Source organism: Bos taurus, chromosome 28 (assembly GCF_002263795.3).
Source record: "Bos taurus isolate L1 Dominette 01449 registration number 42190680 breed Hereford chromosome 28, ARS-UCD2.0, whole genome shotgun sequence".
Classification (NCBI taxonomy): Eukaryota; Metazoa; Chordata; class Mammalia; order Artiodactyla; family Bovidae; genus Bos; species Bos taurus.
Genome location: NC_037355.1, coordinates 28544451 through 28571097, shown reverse-complemented (window position 1 = coordinate 28571097; position 26647 = coordinate 28544451). Strand labels below are relative to the sequence as shown.

The window sequence follows — 26647 nt, the reverse complement described above, 5'->3', positions numbered from 1 at the left end:
ATATAGATTTGAGCAGCTAGATTAAATAATCAGAATCTTGGCGATAGGTCAGTTGATGTCCAGTCTGAGGAGCAGAGCAAGAAGAATGAATACAAATGAATAGAGCCTAAGGTACTTGTGGGACAATAGCAAGTATACCAACATATGCATAATAGGAGTCCCAGAAGGAGAAATTAAGACAATTTCTAGATAGTAAAAGCAGAGGAAGTTTGTTGCTAGTAGACATTCCCTATGAGAAACGCTAACTGGAATCCTTTAGGCTGAAATCAAAGTATATTGAATAGTAACCAAAATCATACAAAGAAAAATTTTTAATGATAAAGACCTGTAAAGGTATATAGGAAAATAGAAAAGTCAGTAGTATAGTTTTTGGGGTTTTAACTCCTATTTTGTTTTCTATATGATTTAAAGGAAATTAGTAAAATAACAATTATAGATATGTTAATGTTGATTCAACGTAGATTATTAATTTAAGATGTTAATTGTAATCCTCAGGTTAACCACTAAGAAAATCACTAAAAAATATACAGAAAAGGCAATGAGGAGTGAATTGAAATAGTACACTAGAAAAAAAAAATCAAACACAAAAGAAGGAAAGATCAGAGAAATGAAGGGATAAAAAAGTTTTACATGACATATAGCATACAAATAACAAGATGGAAGAAGCAAGTCCTTCCATATTAATAATCAGTTTAAATCTAAAACAAACTCACCAGTTAAAAGACAGAGATTGACAGGAGATAAAAAAATATGATCTACCTATATAATGTCCACAGGAAACTCACTTTAGAAAAATGTTGCATGCCTGCTCAGTCCCTCAGTTGTGTCTGACTCTTTGCAACCCATCGACTGTAGCCCACCAGGCTCCTCTGTCCTTGGAATTTTCCAGGCAAGAATCCTGGAGTGGGTTGCCATTTCATACTCCAGGGCAGCTTCCCAACCCAGGTCTCGAACATGTGTGTCTTGCATCTCCTGCATTGGCAGGCAGATTCTTTACCAAAGGGCATCATATAAAAAAGCATTTTTATATATAAAAGGGTTAGTTCATCAAGCAGGTATAACAGTGATAAATATATGTGTATACACCCGCCAAATAACAGACTCCAAAATATGTGAGAGAAAGATTGACAGAACTGAAGGGAGAAATCGTTGTACAGTAATGGTTAGAGACTTCATAACCCTGTTTCAGTGGTGAAAAGAACATCTAGACAGAAGGTCATTAAAGAAACAGAGGACTTAACTCTATGAACCAACCAAACCTAATAGACATATATAGAACACTTCACTCAAGAGTATCAGGATACATTTCTTCTCAAGCATACATCAAACATTCTCCAGAATAGACCAGGTAGACCATATGTTAGGATACAAAACAAATCTTAATAAATTAAAAAAAAAAGTCATCAACAAACCAGACACAAAAGGCCACATATCATATGATTGCTTTTTTAAATTTTTATTTTATATTGGCATAGTATTTCATTTGTATAAAATGTCTAGGTAAATCTAGAGATAGAAAGCAGGTTGTCAATTGCCAGCAGCTGGGTTGGGGGAATGAGCGCTGACTGCTTAGTGGGCACAAGGTGTTTTTTGTTTATTTTTGTTTTGGAGTAATGAAAGTATTTGCAATTAGATAGATGTACTAAATGCCACTAAACCAGACAGTTTCCATTGATTGCACTGACTTTTAGATTTTGAATCTTTTGAATTAGTTTTATTTTTTTTTTGTTTTTGTTTTTGAATTAGTTTTACACCTTATTTTGTGACATGTGGAAGGAGAGATTAAAGATGATGTGTATAAGACAGAGAAAAAGGATTGCGAGATATATTCCTGGGTTTTATGATGGCAAAATATTTTGTACTGTCAAATTACTTCTAATACCCAGATGAAACCTAATATGTAGCAGTAACTTTAAATAAAACTGTACTTTGCTTCCAGTGTGACAGGGAAAATGAAGCAACACTTTAGGTAAGTTAGTAAAAATTATCTGGTCATTTAAGGAATTTTTCCCCCTTTGGAAATCATTATATATTCTAATTGCTTACCTACATTTTGGCATTTAACTTTGTAATTTTGTTTTTTAATTATTGAAAGACCTGTTATATGGAAAGAATGGTTACTAAATGTCTCGTATGCCAAGCATATTTCTGACTTTGATAAAAAGTCAAAATAGTGAATAATTGCTTTTCTTTTAAAACAATAATCATGAGGGAAAATTGTAATATATTAAAATGAGATTCAGGAGAAAATTTGGCTTCATTTTTGTTTGCTCATGAACACAAATTTCCACAAATGTTGATGTAGCAGAAATAAAATATATATTATTCCAGTGTGGGTTGAAACAAAGAAAAGAATGAGGCTGTTTTTTTGTAGTTTGAATTTCTGTCATTAGATGGTTGGACTGTAGCCAGTAGCTCATATTTCAACTTTGTTTTGTCATGGCTTTCACACATACTGTATCCCAGGATACCTAACAGATTTAAACTTGTAAGTTTTAGTTTTAGAATAGTTCAAAAATAATCACAAAGCATACACAGCCCTAAAATTAAACAGATTCTAAGTGAGTAGAGTGCTAATGAATTTCAGTAGCAAGCTGATTAAGAATATTTTTGTACTGAATACCAAGAAAGTTTAGAGTAGCCATAGGTAAGCAGGAAGGATGTTAAAGACTAAAAATATGTAGTGTTTGTTTTTTTGTTTTGTTTTTTTTTTTAAATACGTAGTGTTTGACTTGAATATGTCTCATCTCCTTTCTGTGCAGCCTTAATATCATCAGCATCTCTGTATACAATGGATAAGACAGTTGCTTGCTGCTTGTAGTAACCAATTTTGCATAGCTAGCCAATGACTTGGAGAAGCAGCAGCATGGATAGAGTTTTTAAAGTACTTTATAGAAAAACTTGAGCTTTGATCAGAGCAAAGAGGATCTCTGTTTCCTTTCCACTGTGTCCCACTGGCTGATCTATTCATCTTGATCTGATTTTATCTACATGGAAGACAAAAGGGATGTGAAAAGAGAGATCATGCTATGAATTACTTGTTCAGGACTCCATATTCTCCTTAGAATAAGAGTCATGCCCTTAGTGATAATCTTACTAGAGAGCCCTTTTTGATCTTACCTGGGGCACTTTTAGTCTGAGACACATATATATATGTGTCATATATATATGTGTGTATAATTTACCCTCGATTATATTCAGTGATTCTGGGTCAAGTTGGTTATGTAGGAGGATCCTGACCTCACCACCTCCTATGGACACTCCAAATCTACAACTGTATAAGGAAGAATAAGAAACTCCAAAACTAGATGAGCCACTCCTATACTCCTACACATCAGACAAATGAGAAAAAACCCACACCGAAATGGGTAGAAAAGGCTGAGACACGGTCTCACCCTAAACTCCACTCCTGGCACAGTAACCAGTGGTTGGGAGGGAACTCGCAGAGCTGAGCTTCTAACTGAGGAGTGGGAGGTTTAAATCTCACATCTGGCACCCCAGCTTTTGAGACCTACACCTGCGAGGTAAGCCCCAGAATATCCAGATTTGAAAGCCAATGGGACTTGCATCTGAAAGACCCACAAGGCTATAGTGAACTAAAGAGCAGTTCTTTAAGTTCTCATGCCTGGCTACCCTGCAGGGTCCAGTGCAAAGGTAGTTGAGTGAAAAGTGTCCAGTCTTTCTGTGAAAGAGGCCTATTTGCTTATCTTACAGCACTGGCCTGAGAGTTAGACATCTAATTTAACACATATCTAGGAGCCTACTGAAATATTCTCCAAAGACAGAGGCTTGCACTCTCCCTCTGCCTTGTTCCAGGTCTCCAGTATCTCCTTGAGAAGAGCTTGTGCACATCTAGTGCCCTGTTCTTTGCAGCAGCTGCCCAAGAGACACCCCTTGATCACCTGCCTCTGGTGGGCAGCAGGGTTTATGTTCACAGGTTCCATAGGACTGTAACAAATAAAGAAACCATTCTTAACTGACTACCACCCTCAGGGCACAGCATGGATGTAGCAGACTGAAACACCGCCAGTATTTCTGTGAAACAGGTACCTTTGCTTATCTTGGAACTTTGGCTTGGGGAGAAGGCTTCTGGTTTAATACACATCCAGAGACATGCTGAAATACTTTCTAAAGATTGTAGAGGCCAGTGGGAGCCATCTTTGCATACCTTTTTGCCTTGCTCTAGGTCACTGGTATCTCCCAGAGGGGGATTTGTGTGCATGTCTAGCATCCTGGTTTTGCAGCTGGCACCCAGGACACATCCTTTGATCACCTGCCTCTAGTGGCCCCTGGGGCTTACATTCTCAGGTCCCACAGGACTGTAACAAATGGAGAAACAGTTGTTAACTGGTTAGCCCATTCTAGAGCATAGCACAGATCAGTTCAGTTCAGGTCCGACTCTTTGCAACCTCATGAATTGTAGCATGCCAGGCCTCCCTGTCCATCCGTCTTACTTGGGTTTCTCTTACCTTGGGCGTGGGGTATCTCTTCACGGCTGCTCCAGCAAAACGCAGCCGCTGCTCCTTATCTTGGACGAGGGGTATCTCCTCACCGCCGCCCTTCCTGATCTTCAACGTGGGATAGCTCCTCTAGGCCCTCCTGCGCCTGCGCAGCCACGGCTCCTTGGACGTGGGGTTGGTCTTCCCGGCCGTCGCCCCTGGCCTCGGGCTTGGGGGCGTGGGATAACTCCTCTCTTCGCCGCCCTTGACCTCGGACGTGGGGTAGCTCCTCTCGGCCGCCGCTATTCGGGCATAGGGTTCTCCCGGCTTCTGCTCCTGACTTCGGACGTGGGGTAGCTCCTCTCGGCCGCACTTAGTGCGCCGGTCCCATAGCACAGATAACCAGCATGAAATACACCCCAATCTTTGTGTAAAGAGGCTTACTAACTTATCTTCATGGCTGTGGCCTGAGGGGAGGCTTCTAATTAAACTTTACACATCTATGGTCTGACTATAAACTTCTTCAGAGACTGGGCAGGCCAGTGGGCATCATTTTTGTGCTCTCCCTGTACCCTGTCCCAGATTGCTGGTATCTCTGAACAGTGTGTATGTCTGACTTTGCAGCTTTTGTGACTGCCACTGGGAGGACACATCCTTAATAGCTTGACTCTGGTGACCAGTGGGGCTTGTGGTAGCAAACGAAGTAGCAATTCTTAATTGTCTATCACGTCTAGGCTTAGTGTCCAGTTGAGTGACTGAACAACAAACAAAAACAAAACAAGCAGCACATATTTAAATGTTTGATGAGGTTTTGGTATACTAATTGGATGTATACAGTGGTGAAACCATCAGCATAATCAAAATAATGAATATATTCATCACCCCCTAGGATGTCTTTGTGCCCATTTGTAATCCTGCCTTCCCACTTTTTCCCTGGCAAGTCCCAGGCAGCCACTGATCTTACCATCTTCCATATCCTTACTGGTTATCTATTCCTGTCTCTGTCAATTATTGAGAGAAGGGAGTTGATCACTTTATTTGTGAATTTGTCTGTTTGTATCTTTTCAGTTCCATCAGTTTTTGCTTTAGATGTTTTGAAACTCTCTTACTAGGTACATGCACGCTTAGGATTATTCTGTCTTCCTGGTGAGTTGACCCTCTTTCATTATATAATTGACCCTCTTTATCCTTGCTAATATTTCTTTTGCTCTAAAGCCCACATAGGCTGATATTTATGTAGCTACTCTCTTTATTTTAATTCACTTTTCATGATACCTCTTTTTCCATTATGTTACTTTTAACCTACCTATATGATTATATTTAAAATAGGTTTTTTATGGACCACATGTAATTGGATCTTGTTTTTTATCCAATATGACAGTTTCTACCTCTTAATGTATTTAGATGACTTATATTTAATGTAATTTTTGATATGTTTAGATTAAGGTCTACCATTTTATTGTTTGTTTTCCCCTTTTATGTTACTCTTACCTCTTTCCTGCATTCTTTTCAGATTATTTAGAGATTTTTTAAAAAATTTAGTTTACTTATTTATTTTTGGCTGTGCTGAGTCGTCCTTGCTGCACAGGCCTTTCTCTAGTTGCAGTAAGCAGGGGCTGCTCTCTAGTTGAGGTGCATGGACTCCTTATTGCAGTGGCCTCCCCCATTGAGGAGCACAGGTCTAGGGTGCACAGGCTTCAGTAACTGTGGCATGTGGGCTCCACAGTTGCAGTTCCCAGGCTCTAGAGCACAGGCTCAGTAGTTGTGGCATGTGGACTCAGTTGCTCAGCATATGGGAGATCCTCCTGGACCACAGATCGAACCTGTGTCTCCTGCATTTAGGTAGATTCTTCATCACTGAGTCACCAGGGAATCCCTGAAGGTTTTTTCATATTTCGTATTGATTTTGGCAGAGGAATTTAAGTATATTTTGTTCTGTATCTTTAATGGTTGCTACTGGGATTATAATATATCAATACATAGTTAATTTTTCACAGTTTACTAAGAATTTATAGTTTACTGCTTCAAGTGGAGTATTCTCCCCAGTTTATGGTATAGTACCATATGTATTAGGCTTCCCTGGTAGCTCAGCTGGTAAAAGAATCCGCCTGCGATGCAGGAGACCCCAGTTTGATTCCTGGGTTGGGACTCTCTTCCTGGAGAAAGGATAGGCTACCCACACCAATATTCTTGGGCTTCCCTGCTGGCTCAGACAATAAAGAATCCACCTACAATGTGGGAGATCTGGCTTTGATCCCTGGGTTGGGAAGATCCCCTGGAGGGGGGTATGGCAACCCACTCCAGTATTCTTTCCTTGAGAATCCCCACGGACAGAGGAGCCTGGCAGGCTATAGTCCATGCAGGAGTTGGACACAACTGAGCAACCAAGCACACATCATATGTAGTACAGCTACATAACTTGAAAACTTTTCCAGATACTGTTTTAAGGTTTTATTTTGACTGCCAAAATAATCTGTTAAATTTATCTGTAATAGGTATTAGGTATTTCTATTGTTCTTTATTTATTCCTTAAGTTCCATATTTTCTTCTGGTATCACTTTCTTCACACTTGAAGGATAACATTTTTAAAGCAGTTCTGCTGGTGATGAATTCTCTTGGTTTTCCTTCATTTGAGAACATTTTTATTTTGTCTTCCTTTTTTTTTAAGGTAGTTTTTTTTTTTTCAAATATTTATTTATTTATTTATGACTGTGCTGGGTCTTTGTTGCTGCCCACAGTCTTTCTCTAGTTGTGGGCAAGCAGGCTCAGGAATTGTTATGCATGGGCTCAGTTGCCCCCAGGCATGTAAGATCTTCCTGGACCAGGGATTGAACCTATGTCCTTTGCATTATTGCAAGGCAGGTTTTTAATCACTGGATCACCAGGGAAGCCCTGTCTTCATTCTTGAAAAATATTTTCACTAAATAAAGAAATCTGGGTTGAAACTCTTTTCTTTTAGCACTTTTACAATTTCAGCGAAAGTTTCTCTCTTGTATCTGATGAACTTGAACTATACTTTGTTGATTTACATAAGCTGAAAATACAATCATTTATATAAAAATTTAGGATACTTTTCTGCATCCATTTTTTAGGATAAATTCTAGTATTAAACTGAAAAATGAGTCTCTAAATATTGAAGGATAGCTGGGACTTCTTATGTAAAATTATATAGTTTCCATTTACTTAAGCTCTAATTTTTAGATTTTATTTATGTGATTATATCAAAATTATATATGTGATTCAGTTTCATTTATGTCTTTTGACAAAATGAGTAGCTATCATCTTTAAAACAAACCTGTTAAATGTTCACTCAAGAGCTTCAACTGAGACTATTCTTACATGCACATTTACATTATTTTTAGTGTGGATTCAAGATGGGCAACTGTCATAATTTAAAAAGATTGTTAGACTTAAAACCCAAAACAATCATTTAATCCTTTTGAGGGTCGTCTTTCTCATGAATGAAAAGGAGGAGATAGTGTTCAGGTCACTCTGTTAACATTAAATGATTGTGGGAGTTATTTGAAGGGAAGTTTGAGATCCATAGAAAACACCCTAGGCATAGCAGCATAACATCCAGTGTTTCTAAGTTAAGACCCAAAGAATGAGGGTGGAGAAATGGAAGGGGAGTCATCTGATTACATTTTCAAATTATACATGCTATGTTTTCACCTTTCAGCATACTCTCCCTTCCCCGCTATAATTGAGGCTATTAGAATTTTAAGAGAAGTAGGGAGTAAGGACAGAATGAAGTAGTCCATCCACATTTCCCATACTTCACCCCCCAACCATGTTAAGACCTGATCTAATCCAACCATCTCCTTCTTTTGACAAGTAAAGAAATCTAAATATAACAGGATGAACCAATCATGTATTTCAACTAAGTACTTATGTCTAATACAGACATAAAATATTGCTTTTAAATGACAGGAATTCTCAGTACATGCCAGGCTGTCCACACATGCCCCATTCTTTTTTTGGATAGATGCCCATGGTAAAATATGTTCCCAACTATAGTAAAGAGCATTCAGTGAAAAACATAAATCCGTTTAAGTTAACTTTTGAATTCTTTTGGATATTATGGTAATAACTTGAAATGTAGCTAGTCTAAATTGAGATGTGCTATAATTGTAAAATACACACTGGATTTTAAAAACTCAGTATATATGTAATGCAAAATATCTCAATAAGTTTTGTATTGATTATATGTTGAAATCATGCTATTTTGGATATATTCAGTTAAGTTAAATATATTATTAAAATTAATTTTACCTGTTTCTATTTACTTTCTTAAAGGCAGTTGTTAGGAAATATTATATTATGCATGTAGCTCACATGTATTTGTGTTGAACAGTGATGCTCTAATTAGTAAGCATATATTTCCCTTACTTATGAGATATGTGATCCTAGACTGATTCTCATTCCTTTGTAAAGGACTAGGAAGGGCCTTTTTTTTTTCTGGGAACTCTGAGGATTTTCCTGTTCTTGGTTTTCTGAGATTTCATAAGCATACACTGAATTACAAGTAAGTTTTGTTCATTTTACTTAAATGAGAAATTTTCTGCTAATATTTTCTGAATTATTTCATCTGTATTTCTGAATGAGAAAAGATCTTGCATGACAGAAGACCTTGTATTGAGTCTCTGTTTTTCTATAATTCACTCTTCTGTTTTCTCTTTTCCATTCTGTTGTTTTTTTGGCAGTGGTCCAGGGAGATAACTTTTCGTAATTTCTTGACAGTATATTAAGAAATATGGGGAAATGGGTAATCACAGTTTTGTTGTTGTTCAGTCGCTAAGTTGTGTCGACTCTTGCAACCCCATAGAATGCGGCATCACAGTCTTCCCTGTTCTTCACCATCACCTAGAGTTTGCTTATATTCATGTCCATTGAGTCAGTGCTGCCATCCAACCATATCATCCTCTGTATTCCCCTGTTCTCCTCCTGCCTTCAGTCTCTCCCAGCATCAAGGTCTTTTCCAATGAGTCAGCTCTTTGCATCAGATGGACAAAGTATTGGAGCTTCAGCTTCAGTATCAGTCCTTCCAATGAATATTCAGAACTGATTTCCTTTAGGATTGACTGACTTGATCTCCTTGCAGTCCAAGGGACTCTCAAGAGACTTTTCTAACACCACAGTTCGAAAGCATCAATTCTTTGGTGTTCAGCCTTCTTTATGGTCCAACGCTCACATCCAACATGACTATTGGAAAAACCATAGCTTTGACTAGACAGACCTTTGACGGCAAAGTAATGTCTCTTCTTTTTAATACACTGTCTAGGTTTGTCATAGCTTTTCTTCCAAGGAGCAAGCATCTTTTAATTTCATGGCTGCAGTCACCATTCTCAGTGATTTTGGAGCCCAAGAAAATAAAGTCTGTCACTGTTTCCGTTGTATCCTCATCTATTTGCCATGAAGTGATGGGACCAGAGGCCATGATCTTAGGTTTTTGAATGTTGACTTTTAAGCCAGCTTTTTAACTTTCCTCTTTCACCTTCATCAAGAGACTCTAGTTCCTCTTTGCTTTCTGCCACAAGAGTGGTGTCATCTGCATATCTGAGGTTATTGATATTTCTCCCAGCAATCTTGATTCCAGCTTGTGCTTCATTCCCCCCAACCATTTTGCATGATGGTCTGTTCTCTGCATATAAGTTAAATACTCAGGGTAACAATATACAGCCTTGATGTACTCCTTTCCCAGTTTTGAATCAGTCCGTTGTTCCATGTCCTGTTCTAACTGTTGCTTCTTGTGCTGCATACAGGTTTCTCAGGAGGTGGGTAAGGTGGTGTGGTATTCCCATTTCTTGAAGAATTTTCTTCAGGTTGTTGTGAGCCACACAGTCAAAGGCTTTAGCATAGTTGACAAAGCAGAAGTAGATGTTTTTCTGAATTCTCTTGCTTTTTTGATGATCCAATGGATGTTGGCAATTTGATCTCTGATTCCTCTGCCTTTTCTAAATCCAGCTTGTACATCTAGAAGTTCTCAGTTCACATACTGTTGAAGCCTAGCTTGAAGGATTTTGAGCATGACCTTGCTAACATGTGAAATGAATGCAGTTGTGTGGTAGTTTGAATATATTCTTTGGCATTGCCTTTTTTTGGAATTAGAATGAAAACTGATCTTTTCCAGTCCTGTGGTCACTGCTGAGTTTCCAAATTTGCTGGAATATTGAGTGCAGCACTTTAACAGCATCGTCTTTTAGGCTTTGAAATAGTTCAGCTGGAATTCCGTTATCTCCACTAGCTTTGTTCATAGTGATGCTATTGAGGCCCACTTGACTTCGCACTCCAGGATGTCTGGCTCTAGGTGAGTGATCACACCATTGTGGTTATCTGAGTCATTAAGATCTTTTTTGTATGGTTCTTCTGTCTATTCTTGCCACCTCTTCTTAATTTTTTTGGCTTCTGTTAGGTTCATACTGTTTCTGTCCTTTATTGTGCCCATTTCTTCATGAAATGTTCCCTTGGTATCTCTAATTTTCTTGAAGAGATCTCTGTTCTTTCCCATTCTATTGTTTCCCTCTATTTCTTTGCACTGTTCACTTAGGAAAGCTTTCTTATCTCTCCTTGCTAGTTTTAATTGTCTACAACTCTTTCTTGTTCTCTATTTTTTTTATCATAGAAGCATGTTCTGCCTTTATAACTGATATTTTCTTGAGTACATGTGAAGTTTCAAATTAGATTTGTTTTTAATTTTTTTTTTTTTTTTTGACTTATCTTCTTTTGCAGTCAGTGGTTCATTTTATTCTGGATAGACTTCTAGAAGGTGAAGCACATTTTAGATTAGCATGTGTAACCAAATGTGTAGAAGCAGAAATGCAAAAAGCTTCCTTTGAGACAGTGATATTCCCATCATTGTATTACTGTGAGCATAATGAAATAAGGGCCTGAACTGGCATGAAGAAAGTGAGAACTGAAAGAAAACAACTGAGTAATTATGCAAGAAAAATAAGTATAATTGGGAACTGATTTCTCCACTCTAAAAATTCCCACAGCATCCTCTTACTGAACTCATTGTATATCCCCTTGCAACATTATTGCATATGTCTTTCTTACAAAACTGTGACTCTTCAAGGCAAGAGCCGTATCTTACGCATTCAGTTTTGTGGTTTTTTTTAAGTATTTAGTGATCAAGCACTACTCCAAATACTGGGATAAAACAATCATCAAAAACAGAAAATACCAGCCCTCAAGAACACTGAATATATTTCCTTTTATCTTTCATGGTGCTTAGTATTTCACAATGCTAGGAATTCCCAAGGCTAAATTTATTATTTAGTCCACCTTTAAAAGGTCATATTAAGATGGCTGATTTGAATTTGTTAGGTGTGTTGCAAAATGTCTCCTGGTATTAAACTCATATCTCTTTATACATTTTTATACAAAAAATGATTATGCTTTCAGATAAAACTAATATCCCCTCACCTTATTTAGAGGTAATATATCATTTTGATGTAATGAAAAAGTATCATCCTGGGAAGAGTCCAGGGTTCTAGTTTGGCTTTACTGTTGAATAGGTTTGCACATGACTAGGTCTGTAAATGGACCCTTTTTATCTCTTAAGAGTTTCATATTCTCTTATATAAAATAAAGGATTGGTATTTTTTAGTACCAACACTTTAAGTCTGAAAGTGGGACAGAATTTTCATTTCTGTTCAAATAATGTTGTAGCTAAACCATCTCAATGGGATTGGAAACAGAACTGAGAGCTAGCATTTCACGTATTTCACCGGAGTTATAATCAGTGACTAAGCATTATTTCTTTCTGTTTTACAGACTTGGGTCTGGATCAATATACAATAAAACGCTTTGATGGAAAGGTGAGTGAACTACGACACAACATGTATATCCTGTTGTTTATTAAAGTTCCTCTAAAGTTATTTGTGAGAAATTTCTGAATACCTGTTTATCTTATTGAAAAAGCTTGGTGCTTACATTGGGAGGCCTTGTAAGTGCCTTCAAATGGTTCTACAGAAAAAATCAAGCAGAAGGTTCTTCTGTGTTTTTGCATATAAAGTAATACTGTTGGGTTGTCTGCTGTGTATAATGAGGGCTAATTGAGTGTGTTTTGACATTTGAATTTTAATTTAGAAGCCATTATAAAGGTTAACAACTCCCCAGTATTATATTTATATTTCTTATAAAAACACCTATCTGATTTGACTTTCCTTAGACTTTGATAGTATGTAGTCATAACCCTAACAAGAAAATTGCAGAAGTCCTTACTAGTAGTTTTAAAACAGTTATGAAGAGCACCCCAATATGCATATAAAGTTTGCATTATACTTACTTTTAATTTATTTTATGCCTGAGTAAATCATGTAATAAATCATTAAGTATAGGAAATGAAACTTTCAATTTTATTATCTCAAAACAGTCAGTTAAACATGTTTTTCCCTTTCAGGCTGAATTCTCCAAAAAGAAAAAGAAAATATTACACAGAGTCAGAGAGAAAAGTAAAAGTTCTATTTTCAAGAGGAGGAAGAAAGCACAGCAGGAAAAAGATCGAGCCAGGGATGGCTTTACAAAGCTTAACAAGAAGGAAGTCAGAAGGAAAATCATGAAGTGGCTGAAAAAGGCAGGATTACAAACTAGGCTCTAGACAGGTAGAAGTCAGGGTTAATAGAAGCTGATGTTGCAGAAATGTGTCAATCCTGCATCCTTATATAAAATACATGTATTGGTAAGGTGAAGATATAAGTGCTCAGATTCTTGCACAAGTGGAAAGAATGAGTGGCTGCTTTAAAAGCTGAGAGATCTGAGAGATCTTGGAAGCCAAGGCTTCCAGCCTAAAATTTACTTTTTCTATTCAGGTGGCACAATGCCTCCATCTGTGGTTATCCTCTTTTTAAAATTACATGTTCTAAAAGAAAGAATGATTAAAAAAAGAAAGGGCATTTAGATGCTAGGAGACCCAGATTCAGAGTTCTAGCTTTGCTTTGGGACAACCCCATCTTCTCTCTGATCCTTGGTGTCTCTACTATCCATATAAAGGGTTACTGCAGACACTGGTGCCAGGGTCTGATTTCAAGTCTCTGGCAGGTTAGGCCCCTATCTTATCTATCTTTATGTCACTCAGAGTCCAGAGTATGCTTGGCACATAGGAAGGAGGTAACCAATAAAATGTTTGACTGACCTGAGAAAAAAATCAACTAGTCAATTGCATATTCCTTGGAGGTATGACTCATGATGTCACTAATATCTTACAACAAAATCAGTTTTGTAGATCACTTGTTTTTTTTTTTTTTGGCTACTGAAGGAATCCAGAGTAACATAAGAATTCAGTCCTTTTTTGTAAACCCAAAAATATGTAAAGTTGGATATATGTGCAAGTCGAACAGCAACTTTACATGTTAAAAGGGGAATTTCCATTCCTAGAGAACTCCCAAATATAGAAGCCCTAATAGTAACTCATGTTTTATATGTGCTCTTTACTTTTTCCTGTTTTGGCCAGTGCTTGTCAACTTGATGCTAGAAATTTGCAACTTTTGGATTGATTGATGAGCTCTACTTTTGTTTCAATTGATTTAAATCTTTGACCTCTACATTTCTTATCATTTGTGTTGTTTGCATTTTTTTTCAATTTCCACTCATCTTAATAAAATAGCAAGAGTAAAATGTAATAAAAATATAAAGTATTTGAGTTTCCTGAGCCATACAGCAGATTCATGTTGAGGTTTGACAGAAAACAGCAAAATTCTATAAAGCAATTATCCTTCAATAAAAGGCAAATAAATTTAAAAAATAATTTAAAGTATTTGTGTGCTCCTCTTGCTATGGAGACAAAAATGGCAGTGCTTCTATGTTTGGAAGACACTCTTAACAGATTATAGTTGCAAATGTTTATGCACTGAAGCGCAAAATCTGAAATCAGAGTAGGAAAGGCAAGATTTAAGGATTTCAGTGTTCTAATGTTTGAAAGTTTGATTTATATGAAAGTCAGGCATATAAAAGTTGACTTCATCCAGGGGAACAGATTCTGAAAGAAAATAAAAGAATGGGACGCTTACATAAGGAGATATAAAATTGAGCCAGTGACCCTGAGCCAGCTAGCCTGTTCCCCAGAAAAAGTGCACAAATTCCCCTTTCATCCACATAATGATGTGCATGTTTAATTCCTTTGCTAGTTTCTTCATTTAAGTCCTATATTCTATCAAATATATTATTAAGGTTTTATTTTAAGGAGTGAAGGTTATGCTTTGTAAATGGGATACTTTAACTTAGTTCATGTCTAGTTTATGTCTTTATGAATTGTCTTTGTTTCATGAAGTCTAAGAAAGTAGTTTCTATACTGTTTTTAAATCTTAAATAATTAAGAGTGCAAGTTCATTCAGTGCTTAATTAACTTAGTAGTTTTTTCAGGGATTTTTGCAGTGTATCAAGTTTTTTTCTCAATAATTTTAAGAATCAATGCTTATTCTGTTGTAGCCACGCATTCTGGGAAACAAACTCACTCAGAAGGACAATGCAGATAGTGGAGTGCAGTTTATTATACCGGTGGGCCCAAGGCAGAGTCTCCTCTTAGCCAAGGACCCTGACCAGTTTTTCTGAAAACTTTATATACCCTAAGTGTACATGCCCAAACCCACCTCCCCAAATTCCCTGAAACTAGTGTGAACAAAGGAAAAGAAAGATACGATCAAAGTTAATCCCTGATTCATATGCCTTAAGCCTAGGTAGTTAACAGTGGACAATTATCAATAGGCCTGTGGTCATCCCCCAATAAGCATAATAGAATGTATGATTCTATTCGGTTACACAGATAATTAGGGTATTCTTTTAGGCAACAGAGAGTCTAGGTATGAGCACTAGGGCCCTTCCATCCAGGGGACCTGGTTTTCCAGTTGGTATGTTGTATCCATAGGTACTGGGCATATAGCTCAAGGTCCACAGTCCGGCCCAAGATGGAGTCCAGCTTTCAAGATGGAGCCTGTTCTATTTCCTCCTTCAATTCAAGTGTTGATCTTAATTCTTTTCCTTTGGATCTTCATGACTCTTGTTATCCCAATCAGAAAATCTCAGTTGTTGAGTAGCAGTTTCCAGAGTACATAACTCCTAAAATAATTTCCTGTTGAAAAAACAGATGTATGTGGTAATTATAGTAAATTTCATGCATGATGGTTAGAAACTTAGTAGTCATTACTACTAAGAAAACACTTGCGTTTCCTTTCAAACTTACTTTGATTTTTAAACAGATAATTTTCTTTCTCCCTCTCTCCTTTTTTTAACTTGAAAAGATGAACTAGTTATAAATTACTTAGAGAAATATTTGTTCTCATCCTCTTTATTTCTCCGTTGTTTTAACATTCAGCACACCATTTAATTAAGTCTATCATTTGACCACTAAGAAATTGTCTTATTTTATTGCCTTCATGTTGACAAAACACTAAAGTGACAAAAACACTTTAGTGTTTTTGGTCAATAAGAGCAAGAAGAAATGTAGAAGTAGTATCATTTTCCTGAAGTGTTTTCTCATTTGTACTTGAATTTCATACAAACTCCAGCAAAGTAGAAAAGAATGGCCCAATGATATTGACAAATAATTGCAGTTATTCCTTACTTCTCATCTTTTCTTCTTTTTGACTAGAGAATTTTCAAGAAGTAAATGAAACTGCTGTTTCAACTGATAGTTTGTGAAATTGAATTTGATTAAGCAGCTTTTGAATTTGAGGGGGAAGATCTTTTTCCAGAGCTCATCACTACCTTATGTTAATGTATGCTAAGGATGCTTAGCATACCCTTACGCTAAGGATGCTTAGCAATTTCCTTTGTAGAAAAGTCATGCAGTACATTATTATTGAAACTTGCAGCATTTATGCATTTCAAAACTATCTGCTAACACAGGCCTTTTGTTTTAAGAATATATTTTGTAGGGACTTCCCTGGTGGTGCAGTGGAAAAGAATCCACCTGCCAGTTCAGGGGACACAGGTTCAATCCCTGATCCGGGAGGATCCCATGTGCCTCGGAGCAACTAGGAGAGTGCTCCACAATAAGACAAGCCGCCACAACAAGAGGCAGGGGCACCACAACTGGAGAGCAGCCCTGTTCACTGCAGTTAGGGAAAGCCTGCACAAAGCGACCAACACCCAGCACAGCAACAACAAAAAAAGAATAAATAATTTTTAAAAAGAATATATTTTGTAGGTAAATGATATTTTTAAAAATATTCAGACTAGTTTAAAAACCTCAACACTTAAAGAGTTCAGATTTTCTATTTGAGGATATTTGAAAATCATTATAATTAGAGTGTTGGCACTAGTATACAGATGGTAACACAGAATATGGTCTAGCTTTTAGTGTAATATATCATAGATTTTTTAAAAAAATGCATTCTTTCCCCACAGTGTCTGTACATTCTCATTATGATTTGTTAATGCCATTATTTCATGAATTATTTCTTTAATGAAAGCTGTACTTTTTCCTGAGTTTAACTTTTTATCATCTAATAATTGGTCTGTAAGACAAAGCACCCTTCTAAATAGAGCCTTTATTTTACATAGTTGTCAAATATTTGTTCATGTAATTGCTGTCCGGAAACCCTTCATTTTCCTGTTTCTCTTACTTCTCCTTTTTTCCTTAACATTCCACCAGTTAGAAATTATGTTTTATATTTTCTGTTCTTATTGTCTGTAATAGACAATTTTCTCTATCTCAAACCCTACCATGAGTTTTTTTTTTTTTCAAGTTACGGTAGAAAACTGCATCATCTAGGTAAAATTGTTTCTTCAAAGAATACCAGTATTCCAGAGCCTTGAAGTAGTCAAAGTTCATGCTGTCTTTGAAGTAGTTAATACTCTATTTTTAAGTAATGATGAATTGCCCATTGAAACTAGTTGTCCATTATTATCATTCCAAAACATTTTTTTTTGAAAATAGATTTTTTATTCTTTCCTTTATATCAGGTTCCCTTTTCCCCTAACCTCTCCCTGAACTTTTCAAAAATCATGCCTCTGGAATGAGTCTTTTCATTATTTGTAATTTCAGTCCCCTTAGAATCTCTCCTAATTTGGAGAAAGAATTAACATGTGTTTTATTTCCATCTCCTTTATGATACTGTCAAGAATATTTGTTTACATGGAAAAGGTAAACATTTTAAATCAAATTGAAACATTGTCCACATTGAGGTGAAAGAGAGGAAAGTACAGTCAAAGTCTAGAAAAGAAAATACAGATTATAGTGTTTATAATAAAAAGATGATATGCAAGAATAAAAAAGATAGAGCTATAGTTAGAAGTCAAAGCTTTAATATAACCAAATGCTTTTAATTACTCACTTAGGTAAAAGTTCTTTTTAAAAATATTGGTGAAGTTTAAAATTCCATTCCTTTTAGGGAGAAGTCTTGTTTCCCCAAGTGGAGTATGGGCACATTTTTTTTCCTGTACTGTAATGGTCTGAATGCTGTGAGTTGTGATTATTCATATCACAGATAAAATATGAGTCTGCCAATAAGGTCAAGTAGAGTATTACTCCTTGATGCATATAGTAAGTTATGTAAGAGATTTCCTGTCTTTTAAGAGTAAATTGTATTGCAGATCAAAGATGTTAGTTAGCAGGGGGACTGAAATTCTTATGGTATAGAATTTGGTGGTCCCCTGGAGAAGGAAGTGGCAAACAACTTCAGTATTGTCTTGAGAACCCCATGAACAGTATGAAAAGGCAAAAAGATAGGACACAAAGATGAACTCCCCAGGTCGGTAGGTGCCCAATATGCTACTGAAGATCAGTGGAGAAATAACTCCCGAAAGAATGAAGAGATGTAGACAAAGCAAAAACAACACCCACTTGTGGATGGGACTGGTGATGGAGGTAAACTACAATGCTGTAAAGATCAGTGTTGCATAGGAACCTGGCATGTCAGGTCCATGAAGCAAGGCAAATTGGAAGTGGTCAAACAGGAGGTGGCAAGAGTAAACATCGATATTTTAGGAATCAGTGAAGTATAATGGACTGGAATGGGTGAATTTAATTCAGATGACCATTATATCTACTACTGTGGGCAAGAATCCTTTAGAAGAAATGGAGTAGCCATCATAATCAATAAAAGAGTCTGAAAAGCAGTTCTTGGATGCAATCTCAAAAGCGACAGAATGATCTCTGTTTGTTTCCAAGGCAAACCATTCATTGTCACAGTAATCCAAGACTACGCCTCAGCCAGTAATGCTGAAAAAGTTGAACAGTTCTATGAAGACCTACAAGACCTTGTAGAACTAAACCCAAAAAAGATGTCCTTTTCATTATAGGGGATTGGAATGCAAAAGTAGGAAGTCAAGAGATACCTGGAGTATCAGGCAAATTTGGCCTTGGAGTACAAAACGAAGCAGGGCAAAGGCTAACAAGAGTTTTGCCAAGAGAATGCACTGGTCATAGCAAACACCCTCTTCCAACAACACAAGGGAAGACTCTATGGTCAATACTGAAATCAGATTGATTATATTCTTTGCAGCCAAAGATGGAGAAGCTCTCTAGAGTCAGCAAAAACAAGACCGGGAGCTGACTGTGGCTCAGATCATGACCTCCTTATTGCCAAATTCAGGCTTAAATTGAAGAAAGGAGGGAAAACCACCAGACCATTCATGTATGCCCTAAATCAAATCCCTTATGATTGTACAGTGGAAGTAAGAAACAGATTCAAGGGATTAGATCTGATAGAGTGCCTGAAGAACTGTGGAAAGTAGTTTGTAACATTGTATGGGAGGCAGTGATCAAGACCACCGCCAAGAAAAAGAAATCCAAAAAGGCAAAATGGTTGTCTGAGTAGGCCTTACATATACCTATGAAAAGAAGAGAAGCGAAAGGCAAAGGAGAAAAGGAAAGATCTACTCATTTGAATGCAGAGTTCCAAAGAACAGCAAGGAGAGATAAGAAAGCCTTCCTTAGTGATCAATGTGAAGAAATAGAGGAAAACAATAGAATGGGAAAGACTAGAGATCTCTTCAAGAAAATTAGAGATACCAAGGGAACATTTCATGAAAAAAGATGGGCACAATAAAGGATGGAAATGGTATGGACCTAACAGAAGCTGAAGATATTATGAAGAGATGGCAAGAATACACAGAAGAACTATACAGAAAAGATCTTCATGACCCTGATAACCACGATGGTGTGATCACTGACCTAGAGCCAGACATCCTGGAATGTGAAGTCAAGTGGGCCTTAGGAAGCATCACTATGAACAGAGCTAGTGGAAGTGATGGAATTCCAGTTGAGCTATTTCAAATCCTAAAAGATGATGCTGTGAAAGTGCTGCACTCAATATGCCAGCAATTTTGGAAAACTCAGCAGTGGCCACAGGACTGAAAGAGGTCAGTTTTCATTCCAGTCCCAAAGAAGGGCAATGCCAAAGAATGCTCCAACTACCACACAATTGCATCATCTCGCACACTAGCAAAGTAATGCTCAAAGTTCTCCAAGCCAGGTTTCAATAGTATGTGAACTGTGAACTTCCAGATGTTCAAGCTGGTTTTAGAAAAGGCAGAGGAACCAGAGATCAAATTGCCAACATCCGTTGGATCATCAGAAAAGCAAGCGAGTTCCAGAAAAACATCTTACTTCAGCATATAAAAAGCAGAGACATTACTTTGCCAACAAAGGTCCTTCTAGTCAAAGCTATAGTTTTTCCAGTAGTCATGTATGGATTTGAGATTTGGACTATAAAGAAAGCTGAGTGCCGAATAATTGATGCTTTTGAAATGTGGTGTTGGAGAACACTTTTTGAAAGTCCCTTTGACTGCAAGGAGATCCAGTCCATCCTAAAGGAAACCAGTCCATCCTAAAGGAAATCAGTCCTAAATATTCATTGAAAAGACTGATGCTGAAGCTGAAACTCCAATACTTTGTCCACCTGATGCAAAGAACTGACTCATTTGAAAAGACCCTCATGGTGGAAAAGATTGAAGGCAGGAGGAGAAGGGGATGACAGAAAATGAGATGGCTGGATGGCATCATTGGCTCAATGGACATAAGTTTGAGTAAACTCTGGGAGTTGGCAATAGACAGAGAGGCCTGTCGTGCTGCAGTCCTTGGGGTTGCAAAGAGTCGGACACGGCTGAGTGACTGAACTGAACTGAATCTGCTTCATTGACTATGCCAAAGCCCTTGTCTGTGCGGCTTATGATAAACTGTGGAAAATTCTGAAAGAGGTGGGAATACAATACCACCTGACCAGCCTCCTGAGAAATCTTTATGCAGATCAAGAAGCAACAGTTAAAAAAAAAAAAAAGAAGAAGAAGCAACAGTTAAAACTGGATATGGAACAACAGACTGGTTTCAAATCGGGAAAGGAGTACGTCAAGGCTGCATATTGTCACCCTACTTATTTAACTTATATGCAGAGTATATCATACAAAACGGTGGGGTGGATGAAAAACAAGGTGGAATCAAGATTTCTGGGAGAAATATCAATAATCTCAGACATGCAGATGACACCACCTTTATGGCAGAAAGCAAAGAACTAAAGAACCTCTTGATGAAAGTGAAAGAGGAGAGTGAAAAAGTTGGCTTAAAGCTCAACATTCAGAAAACTAAGATCATGGCATCCAGTCCTATCACTTCGTGGCAAGTAGATGGGGAAACAATGGAAACAGTGAGAGACTATTTTTTGGGCTCCCCAGTCACTTCAGATGGTGACTGCAGCCATGTGGTGTTGGAGAAGACTCTTGAGAGTCCCTTGGACTGCAAGGAGATCCACCCAGTCCATTCTAAAGGAGATCAGTCCTGGGTGTTCGTTGGAAGGACTGATGCTGAAGCTGAAACTCCAATACTTTGGCCACCTCATGCAAAGAGTTGACTCATTGGAAAAGCCCCGGATGCTGGGAGGGTTTGGGGGCAGGAGGAGAAGGGGACGACAGAGGATGAGATGGCTGGATGGCATCACTGACTCAATGGACATGAGTTTGAGTGAACTCTGGGAATTGGTGATGGGCAGGGATGCCTGGCATCCTGTGATTCATGGGGTCGCAAAGAGTTGGACACGACTGAGCAACTGAACTGAACTGAAGAATTTGGTGACTCTTCATATTTATTTGAATTACTTTAATTTTGCTCAAGTTTTAATAGCAGGATTGATTTTCTTATGATTTCTACTTTGTTAATTAGATACTTCCTCCTCTCCTTTCTTTTGCTTTTCACAGACTCAAAACCAGTCAGTTCTAAATTCCTGGTGAATTGGTATATTTATTCAGGTCTTTCTATAGATAAATAGGGCTTCCCAGTTCGGGTCAATGCAGGAGACATAATGAGATGGCGGTTCAGTCCCTGGGTTGCAAAGATTCCCTGGAGAAGGCCGTGGCAACCCACTCTAGTATTCTTGCCTGGAGAATCTCATGGACAGAGAAGCCTGGCAGGGTATAGTCCATCGGATCACAAAGAGTTGGACACAATTGAAGTAACTTAGCACACATGCATTGATAAATAAGAATATATAGACAATTTTATTGTTTCTGCTTCATATTTTTTTTTGATCCTTGTTTGTATTTGTCCTAAAAATTGTAAGACATTCGAAGAGGATACATAAAGTATTTCAATTATTTGAAGCCTGAAGTTCTCCACAAATATAATTACATATTATTTTAGGGATGATAATTTAGCCCTTTAAAAAAAAACTCCATTGACACATTCATTCATTGGTTGTCAGTGGTTTGTTTTTTAGTTGAAAGTAAAATTTCTAAATGAAAAATGCTTGATTCTATTTGTCTCTTGAGGGAGCTATTACTGTCAGTACTACTACTAATATGAAAAAGAACAACAGTTGAAGTTTTTGAGTATTTATTATCTACCAAGCACTGTTCCAAGTGTTTATACATAATAATTCTAATGCACACAACCACTCTTTCAGATAGCTTGCTGTTTTTATCATTTTACAAATAAGATACTAAAATGCATAAAAGTTAAGTAGCTTAGCCTTTTTTTTTTAACCTGAGATCATACAGTTGGTAATTGGTGGAGCCAAGAGTCCGAATTGGAACTCTGGCTCCTGCATCCACTGTCTTAAGCACTATGCTATTATCTTTCTCCTTTCATGTATCTAAGCTGTTTGTCTATATGATCTAGTTGTAAATAGAAACTTGTTAAATATTTCTTATAGTTTATTAACAATGTTATTTGTGCAAAAAAGAACTTGGTGTTTTCACTTTGTTGAAGAGTGTTAATTTTTTCTTCTTGGATTAAAAGCCTATGTTAACCTGAAAAACCACAGTGTTTAATTTTAAAGAAAGAAAACAAGAGAGACACAAATTTCAATACCTGAATTTAGAAGAATTTCAACTTCACTGTCATTTCCTCCATTGTTTTCTCAAATGCCATGAATATCAATTGGCATTTTGAAAAATGCTGTGTCTTTTTTTTCCTTTTTCTTTTTTAATCGAAACCATCACTCTTAAAGTGAAGACTGTTATCTATATTTGAAAATTGGATCTTGGCTTATTAAAATGAAGATTACTTTCTATTGAGAAAATAATATTCCCGTTAAAAACTGAACTGTTTAGTCTTTCAAATGTTGATTGGTTTTGTGTTAAATGTTGCATCATTTGATTCAAGCTACTCTATAGCCTTTAGATAAGCAAAAGTTTACAATGTAATACATTACCAAAATGAAATCAAGTACTGGTTCAGCATTTCAGAAAATCCTTTTACACCTGTTGTACTTTTCTGTTTTATTTTTAGTCTCAGATTTTTTCATCTTCTTTCTTTCTCATCTGAAGTTCTTTAAATAATTTTAAAAACTATTTTCTCACTTTTCTCTCTTCTTACAAATTAGCAATTTTAGTTCTTTGTAGACACTACAGCCCTCAGAAAATCTGGTTTTGGTGTTTAAAATATTTTACAAGGGATGTACAATTTGAGCATCTCATAGCTACGCATAAATGATTGGTAGATATTGTAGGTATGCTGAACTGAATTTGAAAAATACAGAATTATGGATTATTATATTTATTAGTGTGTAAAAGCATAGGATGAGATTAATGTGGTTTTGGGTATAGACAATCTTGTATTCATATGTGAATTCTGCCACATACAACTTTGGGCAAGGGACTACTTAACCTCTGAGTATCAATTATCTTCTGTAACTATAAGAACAAGACAAAAGGCAAAGTATCTGACTCTACAGATTATAGCTATTTTGCATTACTTGGAGCCCTTTACTCAGTTTATGAAAGGAGTTAGCTGCTACTGTGTGTGTTATCTTCTTCATTTGTATGAAATGCTAGAGAAAAGCATGCTGCTGCTGCTAAGTCACTTCAGTTGTGTCCGACTCTGTATGACCCCATAGATGGCAGCCCACCAGGCTCCCCCGTCCCTGGGATTCTCCAGGCAAGAACACTGGAGTGGGTTGCCATTTCCTTCTCCAATGCATGAAAGTGAAAAGTGAAAGTGAAGTCGCTCAGTCGTGTCTGACTCTTAGCGACCCCATAGACGGCAGCCTACCAGGCTCCTCTGCCCGTGGGATTTTCCAGGCTGAGTTGATTGTCTATATGGCAAATATGGTTAGTAAACCAACAAATTTGCTGTCAAGTTAAAAAATATGTCATGAAATGACAATAAGATACCCTTAAAGGAAACCTTAATTAAAGAAATGGCTTGACTACCTATGAAAAAAAGTTAAATATTTGCTTTCCCTTTTCTTTAATAAATTAATTATTCATGTATTCTCTTTTTATAGTGTTGTGAAGTTTTTCTGAAATTGTATGTTTTTTAGGGGAAGGTTAAGAATTGAATTACTTGGGTTTTTGTTTTGTCCTACTGTACCTACTAGATAATATATAAAATATTTCTATGTATTTCTCATTTCCTGTTTACAGATTTTCAGTCCTTTTATTACAAATCTCATTTGGTCCTTATATGTTATAATTGTTTGTGATACATGTATATTTAGGAGTTTTTGTTCATATAATCAATGTCAATTTTTTTCTTTTTCTCATCTTCTGATCAGGATTTCTGGCAGGTACCGACTCAGCAGCATGTGCTTTAAATTAATTAATGTTTCAAAACCCATAGTTATGGTGCAGGGATAAAGGTTCAGTGCATGCTTATGTCCTTTCCCTGCTCCCTTCAGAATGATTCAGTTCCTGTCACTTTAAATTAACGTACTTTATCTCTAATATGACAGGTCAAATACTTCACAAGTCCTTGAGAATATAGAACCTAGCATAATTTCAAAGGAAGTTTTAACATTATGTGTCACACAAAAGTTAAAGAAACTGTTTTAAACATTGTATAGTAGATACTCAGTTGGGTCATTTAAATTGTCTTAGTAGGGAAGCCATGTTCCTGGCTGAACTGTAACAGGGATGGTGAGACAACTCCAAGTGAAAAATTAGTCCTTTTTCTTTCTTTTGAAATTTCTTAAGTAATAAATACAGATAGGCAGTTACTTAGTTGTACTTAACTCAGTAAAATGACTTAAGAGTAAACAGATGAAGCATTTAGAAACACTTCATTATTTTGCTTTTTTGAGCTAAACAACAGCTTTAACTTGGAAAAGCAACAAATACATAGACAAAATGATGAAAAAGAATATATAGATTTGTATGCTGACAAAGGAGAATTTCAAGGACACACGTAAGAAGTACTTTTCAAATTGATCGTTGAAGGTTTAGACTTCTTATAGTTTATAAACTACTAAAATGTATTTTAAAATATTCACTAAAAACATTACTCTTGCATTTCTTAATAAAAATATAAAACTTAATTAGAACATCTTTTGGCTTAAAATAATCAATTAGTGAAGATTACAGGGTGTTCTTTATTTTTATACAAAATTTTCCCTGTGCTTCCTTGTTCTTAAAATGGTATATGTATTTGTAGTAGTGTCCTTACCAACCCCTCAAACCATTCATCCTGTTAGTGGTTCTGTAGATTATCTTAATTTTCCTTTAACTACATTCTGAAACAAATCAACAAATACTTAAATTACTATATCAAAATAATTGATTGATAACCTCATGATCAATGTTCCTTAAGTCCAGAGATTTTGTTTTAGAATAGCTATGGCTCAACCATCATGCAAAGTGCTAAGGAGCATAAATCAAATGAGATGTTAACACCTGCGATTGAGGAAAGCCGCTTCCAGTTCTCTTATTTATGGCAGGACAGTTTGTAGGAAGCAGCTAAAAATTCTTATTAATAAGCTTTTTGTATTAAAAATAATAAGATTTTTTTCTTAGAATAGGTAGTGGGGGAATTGTTGACTTACGTTGGGTTCTATAAACATCACTCATTTTGGTGACACTACTAAAAATTGTTTAAGCTTCCAAAGGTCAATGAGCAGTTACTTAATAGGAGAGGGCTTTCTTGCTTGCTTCCTTACAGGGACTTGTCCTTTGCATGCTAAGTTCCTGTTGCCTGTGGAAAGGCTGGAATCATTTTGTTGTTTCTTTTTCTGGTAGTACAGTATGAGTGCTATTCCTCAGATACAGCTAATGAATGGTGTCAATACTTATTATATTTCTGTAGGGAATGACTGTAATGTCTCTTTCCAGTCCCTGAGTTCCACCACTGCTAAAGTCTGTTGATTTAACCCATGTCCTTGATTATTCATCTTGAACAAAGAAACAATAATATAATCATTAAGTGCTCCCAAGAAGGGTATAGTTTACATGGTTACCCCAAATATTAAGACTTCTAATAAGATGTCTTTAAATACATTTTTATTTTAGATTTTGTTGTGTTTGAATTTGGGATCAACTGTGAACCCATTTGATTTATCATTGTTGATTTGAAAGCATGAACATGACTAACCATTACATTTCCAGTGCCTTTTTGTTTAGCATTTCCATCATGAAACAAAATTTGAAATTCACTTCAATCTGAAAGGACTTTGTTCCAAACTAACTTAATTTTAAAAATCATTTTAGCACAAACATGCTAGCATCTTTGAACGTTACACAAATAGATTTCTATGAAAGTCACTCAAAACATTTTTTTTCTTCTAATGATGGTTAAAAATGATTTCTCAACTCATATGTGTTGATGACCTTTGATTGCAGAGGATAGTTCTTGGTTTGCATATTTATCTTCGCCATGGTGCATTTTTAAAAAAAATTCTAAACCTAAAAAGCTTCTCCAATTATAAATCAACCTAACATCTACTAGTTAAGAAGATTATACAGAATCATTACATTCTTTTAGTGATACTTATTTTGCAAATTATTAAAATACGTGTTTGAACAAATCAAGACATAAAAATATGATGTGCACCTACATCATTAAC

The 26647-nt window shown here is 36.5% G+C and overlaps 1 protein-coding gene across 3 annotated transcripts in view; it reads left to right on the top strand.

The window, feature by feature from the left end:
- Positions 1 to 26647, top strand: part of MICU1 (mitochondrial calcium uptake 1) — a 216100-nt gene that overhangs the window by 47872 nt on the left and 141581 nt on the right. For 2 of the 3 annotated variants that reach the window (XM_059882478.1, XM_059882479.1), the window contains 2 exons: positions 12216 to 12259; positions 12844 to 13017. In XM_059882478.1, coding sequence (XP_059738461.1) covers positions 12216 to 12259; positions 12844 to 13017 — 218 coding nt within the window. 3 annotated transcript variants of the gene reach the window in all.